The sequence below is a fragment of the Penaeus chinensis genome, chromosome 16 (genome assembly GCF_019202785.1).
Source record: "Penaeus chinensis breed Huanghai No. 1 chromosome 16, ASM1920278v2, whole genome shotgun sequence".
Lineage (NCBI taxonomy): Eukaryota > Metazoa > Arthropoda > Malacostraca > Decapoda > Penaeidae > Penaeus > Penaeus chinensis.
Genome location: NC_061834.1, coordinates 19,202,842 through 19,210,341, shown reverse-complemented (window position 1 = coordinate 19,210,341; position 7,500 = coordinate 19,202,842). Strand labels below are relative to the sequence as shown.

Here is a 7,500-nt window from a genome sequence, read left to right as displayed (position 1 = left end):
AGCTGCGTTTCGGCTCATCACGTCTTGGGAAAGGCAGCAAAAACAACTGACAACGATGTTGAAGACTCTCTTGTACTTCAGCGCAGCTCCTGTTTGGCGAATCATAGTTCTCACTGACACCCGTGCCACCTTTGATAAAGTACTCACTCTCACCAGTATCTTCCCTCAGGAGCAACGAGGACGGCTGCGACTCGAACACCAAGAGCAGTGGTACCCAAAACATCATGCAAATATCACAGCTAACTGGCGGCCATGTGCTTGGGCGAAGCAGTTCCTCGCCGAAGCCCTGCCGAACGAAGAGGCCGTTGTGTACGTAGACACGGATCTGGTGTTTCTCGGTCCACCGGAGGAAATGTGGGACCTGTTCAAGGCCATGGACACACAACAAGTGGTTGCTCTCTCCCCAGAACCCAAGTATAGCGTAGAGACTCCAAGGAGAAAGTTCGCTGGGAGAGCGGGACTTAACACGGGCGTGATGGTGGCTAACCTAACGCGCCAGAGATCACTCCTTGGAGGCGGCCTGGGCACTGCTTTGCTGAATTCGGGACTCCTGAATCATAACTACCGCCACGACCAGGATGTTCTTAACCACTTTCTTGTGGATAAACCGCACTTGTTTAAGGAAGTCTCGGCACGCTGGAATTTCATGATATCCTCGTGCCACAGAGCCGCTCCGCCATGCCCGGATTGCCAACGTTTGGGAGTCTTGGTCTTACATGGGGCTGACGTTTCCTTCTACAGGCTACTTGAAGGACTGTTCCTGGTAAGTTTCGTCGTCCTAATGTTTCTAATAACAAGTCAAATGAACAGTGACATCTATATTTGATTGCATGAATATATATAGGTAGATAGGTAAAAATATGTATGGATAGATAGATAAACAAAGACACATCTATGTTTATGTATTTCTATTTACATATAAAAATAATACATTTGTATATTCAATAGATTCATCCAGGTTATTTTTTAAAATTTAAGGTCACATACGGAGCACTCAGCCAGCTCTCCTTAACAGAACCCCCAACCAGCGTACTAAGCAGACTGCGTTCCAGATTGGCTCAGCTGGACTCGATGAAAATCACTGATACTGCTTGTGCTAATCTGTCAATGTTCGCTCCTTACTTCACGTTAGGTCTTACTCATCTCACCGCTAAAGATACAGGTAGAGGAACATGAGGGAATTCCACACGCACGCACCCACCTACACACACACACACACACACACACACACACACACACACACACACACACACACACACACACACACACACACACACACACACACACACAGATAGATAGATAGGTTAATTTCCGAACATATTTGGAATGTTAACAATTTGTAAAGACATGTAGATATTACTAATAATATTAAGCTAAAAAGCTAACAAACTAGAAAAAACGACTTGAGTGTATCTGATTCCTTTCCAGCATGTTACTGACCTAGGTGAATTTACTAGCTCACACACAGACACAAAATATACACAAGTTTACAATTTGTTGTACATCTCCAGTGTTCCTGAAACGTATGGAAGCAGGACAAAACCGTGTTAGACTCCTGTAAATCAGATAATAAACTTGTTACTATTAATAACTAAATATGGAGATATGTCACGCCAACTGTTAATTTTAAAACACTGTAACTGATCACCATCTTACTTTGTAGCGAAACTTGAATTAATAAAATGATATTGGAAATTATTATTACTCTCAATAACCCATTTCATTAAACTTGTACACAATAGTATACTGTTATGCGTTCTTTCCGTTTTTTTTCTTTATATTTGAGAATCCTATTTGAGATGAGAATCCTATTCAAATAGCGCTCATAACAAGGATAAGCGGCGCATTTCACGTGGCTCTTCCCGCGGATACATGTACGGTTCCTTATGACTGAGGAAAGTGAGGTAAAATGACCAGGAAAACAAGGAGAAAAATTATTGGCGTTCTCTCGTTGTCATATCGCCTTTACCTTACTCAAAGGGTTAACACTAACATTAACACGAGCGTCTTATGCGTTATGGATATATTGTCAATTACAGTGCGCAGAATATAGTTTGCATGTAGGACAGTTCGTTATACAGCAAACACAGCAATGAAGTTTTTCTTTCGGTGCTTAGCCGTGGCACTGGTGTTTGCATTCGCTGGCTACCTTGCGCGATTATTTCGAATAACAAACATTACCAATGAAGCTTTTGTTCCGCCAGCCATTCAAGAGCCCAGTCCGTCCGTGAAATCTCCGCTGGTGATAACAGTGTGTGAATCTCCGAATGGCGATGATACTGATGACAGTCTCGGGTCCACCGACGAGGACACCGATGCAACTTACAGTAATCGGTTACGCGGTTCGTGGGCTAGACAGCGCTCACAGATGACAGCGATGTTTAAAACGCTCCTATATTTTAGCAAAGCTCCGATTTGGCGCATAATAGTTCTCACAGACACGATGGCCACCTTCAAAAAAGTTGTGAACATGACCAGTGCGTTTCCACGACATCAGAGGGATCGGCTACGTTTCGAACGCCGAGAGCAATGGTTCCCGCATGGTTATCCTGAAATCATAAATAACTGGCGACCCTGTGCTTGGGCAAAGCAGTTTTTAGCCGAAGCCCTTCCCGAACAAGACGCCGTTGTCTTTATCGACACGGATCTAATTTTCTTGGGTCCAGCCGAAGAACTATGGCAGGTTTTAGAGTCGATGACGTCTCCCCGCGTGATCGCCTTGGCCCCCGAACCCAATTACATTAAAGAATCTCCTCCGCGAGATTACGCGGGCACCGTGGGAATCAACACGGGCATCATGATCGCCAACCTCACTCGCATAAGACAGCTCCCGGGAGGAGGACTTGGGACCGCCATCATCGCCGAAGGCGCTTTCCTTCCGCTCCCCCGCCATGATCAGGACGCGCTCAACCACTTTCTAAAACCGAAACCTCACCTACTGCTGGAGCTGACATCGCGCTGGAACTTCCTCCCGTCATCATGTATGTCAAAAGTCCCGGTCTGCTCGGACTGCGTCTCAGCCGGCATATTAGCTCTACACGGAGCTGACATGACTTTCTTCAGATACGTCGATGTCAAATTTAAGGTATTTCTATCCGTGATATATATTGTATCTATATCTATATCTATAGCTACCTATCTATCTATCTGTGTGTGTGTGTGTGTGTGTGTGTGTGTGTGTGTGTGTGTAAATATATGTACACACACACACACACACACACACACACACACACACACACACACACACACACACACACACACAGAGGGAGAGATAGATTATATATATATGTATATATATTATAAATATACATTATATATATATTATAAATATACATTATATATATATTATACACATGGATATATATATGTATGTATATGTATATATATAAAGAAACACACACACACACACACATATTTATATATATATATATATGTGTGTGTGTGTGTGTGTGTGTGTGTGTGTGTGTGTGTGTGTGTGTGTGTGTGTGTGTATATGTATGTATGTATGTATATATATATATATACATATATATACATATACATATATATACATACATATATATATATATATATATATATATATATATATATATATATATATATATATCAAGAGAGAGAGAGAGAGAGAGAGAGAGAGAGAGAGAGAGAGAGAGAGAGAGAGAGAGAGAGAGAGAGAGAGAGAGAGAGAGAGAGAGAGAGAGAGAGATAGAATTATATGCATTCATATAAATAAAGAAAGAGAGAGTGCATGTACTTATATGCCCCATACACATTTTTACATCAATGAGATGATTAACACAGACAATTTAATTTTCTAACATATTTTTACAAACAAATGACACTGTATCAACGAACCATTTTTTCTTACAGATGATGTATGCAAATCTACTCAAACTCAGTTTCGACGAAGCTCCATCTGCTCTGCTCGCCCGTATTCAAGCTCAACTTAACCTCCTGGACAGCGGAAGACTCATATTTCCGTGTAGTAATTATACCGGATTCAACCAAGCACTGACATACGGCCTCGCCCGCTTATAAGGCGTCCGTAATGTAGATATATTTTCAGTATGTCTTAGGTCTGCTCATAAGGCGTCCGTGATGTCTAGTTTTCTTTAGACTGTTTTAGGCCTACATGTAAAATATTCACAACGTCTTTAGTTTTGTCCAGACTGGCTTGTCTACTTAACACAAATGGACTTTTTCCAAGTGAGTTGGGAATCCATTATTTCGGAGACTCCGTGTGAGAGGATCCATTTAAAAACAATTACTCTGAAGCGGGTCTTACTGTTCTTCACTATGATAGAAGTTACCAAAGTTATCAGGATGTTTACCTAAATTATTGCAATACACGAAGACAATATCATGTGGAAAAGGAAAACTGCCACAAGACAAGAACTTCCTTTTTTTAAAGGAACCAAAGGGAAGGGTCTTTGTTTCTTTTAAGCATCCTCTTAATATTTCTTGTTTTCTCCTTTCGTCTTCCTTCCCTTATTATTAATTTTCCATTTTCACCTCTTTCTTTTTTAGTCTCTCATTATTTTTGTCTTTTTTTTCTACTCTCTCTCCTTTTTTTATTTTTTTTCTGTTACCTTTCTTCTTTGAGTGGCCCAACAACTCAAGTGACTGTCCGGGATGCTATACAAGCTAAACACACTCTTCTTTCAATGAAAATATTAATTTCATAATACCTAATTTCCCGCTGCCTCTAGCCTTCGCCTAAAGCCATCTGAAGACAATCAGCAATGAGCGTGTAAAACAATTCTGGTATGGGTACGTAAGAATTGTATTATTTTTTTAAGGAATCATTGACAACAATTCTAATGCATTTCACTCACCTTTGATTACAGGTTTAATGGTTTACAAATATTTTTCATATTGTTGTCCGAATATACTGCACATTGCGACATACTTCCATCCATAGGTTAAAAAACAATTTGGATACTGAAATTATGTCTTTTGCTTGATAGTTTATATATCAATTAAGTGCTTGTAACTCAATTTCCATAAAAAAATCTGATTGTTAACTAACGTCTCATCATGCTTTTAGTATCAACCCTCTTAAAATCTATATATATCAATATATAAGAGCATTTTGATGCAGTTGAGTTAATGTTATACGAAACCGGTTTTAATATTAGCACTATCATATTCAGAAAATTCTTGTTTTTTTCAGATTCTGACCTATAATCACAACTATTTCTTTGTTTCATGTACATCTTTTCTTTTACTAGTCTGAATATGAAAAGGAAAATCGTATTTTAGCTTTAAGCTTAGCAGCAACACATATCATCTACTGAAATATAAAATGCATGCACGTGTGCGCGCGCGCACGCACGCACACACGCACGCACACACGCACACACACACACACACACACACACACACACACACACACACACACACACACACACACACACACACACACACACACACACACACACACACACACACACACACACACACACAATCGCACACGCACACGCACACGCACACGCACACACACACACAATCGCACACGCACACGCACGCGCACGCAGACGCACGCAGACGCACGCACACGCACACACACACAGTAGTTTAATATTTTAATTTTTGTACATGTACATTGTTTATGTTTAGGTTACATTATTTATGTGGAAATGTCAGACTATTAAACAAATGAATATATAAAATTGGACTGTGGTTCTTTATTTCATAAAGGGCATGAAGTATCATGAATATTCTGATTCCATATTGTTTTTACACCCACATATAATACAGTAATTTCTTTTAGCACCAATTCCAATGGAACCCTGCTATCAGTCACCATCTAATTCCCAATGTGACCTGACTGGGAATTACACACCAAAGCAAACTTTGTATCTCTTGCATACCCTGGGATAAACCCTAAAGGACAAGGCCAGATTTATTTGTTGATACAGAAGTGGAAAGACATTGGGGGGCTATGTCAAGCACACTGGAATTTTCTAAATATATCTGAATGACTGATCTAACCTATATACCAGATGGGTTGATTACAACTTTGTACAACAAACCATTGGGCTTGACATGATAATCTCCCTCTTTATCTGCAACCTATTTCTGATTTTTGAAAAATATCCCTACACCATGCACAAGGCAGTCCAATATAACCACTAGATAGGATTGCAATCCTAGGGAAACTTTAGTTCATCCAATGATCAAAAGTTAGGTCACTTTGGTGAAACCCCCCAAAAGTAAGCCTGGACAAATTTCCAGTGAACCACCATCCTGTTAAACAGGCCACTGAGCAATCAAAACAAACTCCACACAAACAATTTCCCTTGTAGGGATACAAAGCAACAGGTACATTTTCATGAAGCCCTTGCAATTTTATTTCATTGAAGAACCGACTAATTTTTATTGTGTTTGATGGCTGTTGATACTGCATGAATGTCACACTTCTGTCATATAATACTGCTCCAAAACTTCCCTGGCCATCTAAATCATCTGACAGACAATTGTAGAAACTGCCATTTATGCTAGTTTCTTCATTCTCCCTCTTGTACACACTGTAGCCTGATTCCCTGCAATCTCTACCATATCAGAAAAATCTTTCAAATAAATAATACAATAAATGGAAATTAACTATAAAACCTCCTTGCCTGGGGCAAATGTTAAGGAAGAGTAAGTTTATGAAGAATAATGAGAAGGTGTAAGAGGACAAACAATATCCTTTGCCTGTGTTTAGTGCTAGGGGATGGGAATGTTACACTTCCTTTTTTGGTATTATAATTTTATATATGTATATGACAAATGAAAAAAAATCAGGTAAATAAATTTGATATTTATTACAACTATCATATTTTACATTTGTTTCAAAGTCCACGTTAAGGTGTAAACCAAGCACATAACATCATTACTTGATGGACTCATGATGATATAACAAGAGCAAGTAGAATTTCCAGTACTGGTCACTTTAATGTAGAATATTACCTGCTACTTCATTTGCAAATGAAAAAGAAAAAGCTATAGAGCTTCTGCCACTCATGTGTACATCATATTCAAAATAATTATAGAATCCAAACAACAAAAATTAACAATGGGAAGAATAACTGACTTAAAACTTTATATCATGTACTATATTCTGGTTCTCTCCTTTAACAATTGTTGTTAACCTGAATATCCACAAACAAAGAAAGCTTAGTAAATTAGTGAAGATTAAAGTAATATGCTTTATGAACACTGATAATGATAAAACTTGTGATCACAAATTCCTTATGATTAGCAATACTTTAACATGAATATCACTAATCCTGTAAAAAAAAAAAAAAAAAAGTACAATTGGCCCACAGTTTCACCAATAGGATATATTACTATTTTTTTCTTGTATATATTCTGTATCTTCTTCCTCTTGTTTCTTCCTAATAGTCATTTTGGCAACTGACTTCAGTTTTTTCAACCTGTAAGAGTAAATACATATGTAAATACAAAATATTCCTAGAATAAGATGAGACATATAATAATAATAATAATAATTAG

The 7,500-nt window shown here is 38.7% G+C and overlaps 2 protein-coding genes across 2 annotated transcripts in view; one reads left to right on the top strand and one right to left on the bottom strand.

Moving 5' to 3' along the window:
- Positions 1-1,234, top strand: part of LOC125033249 (glucoside xylosyltransferase 1-like) — a 4,987-nt gene extending 3,753 nt beyond the window's left edge. Inside the window, exons 2-3 of the mRNA XM_047624632.1 lie at positions 1-763; positions 979-1,234. The exon at positions 1-763 is cut by the window's left edge and continues 179 nt beyond it. Coding sequence (XP_047480588.1) covers positions 1-763; positions 979-1,176 — 961 coding nt within the window. The 3' untranslated portion in view covers positions 1,177-1,234. The remainder of the gene's footprint in view (positions 764-978) is intronic.
- A 5,556-nt stretch (positions 1,235-6,790) lies between these two features.
- LOC125033588 (ribosomal L1 domain-containing protein 1-like) overlaps positions 6,791-7,500 on the bottom strand; it is a 10,987-nt gene continuing 10,277 nt past the window's right edge. Inside the window, exon 9 of the mRNA XM_047625234.1 lies at positions 6,791-7,421. The gene's annotated coding sequence lies outside the window, so the exon portion shown is untranslated. The remainder of the gene's footprint in view (positions 7,422-7,500) is intronic.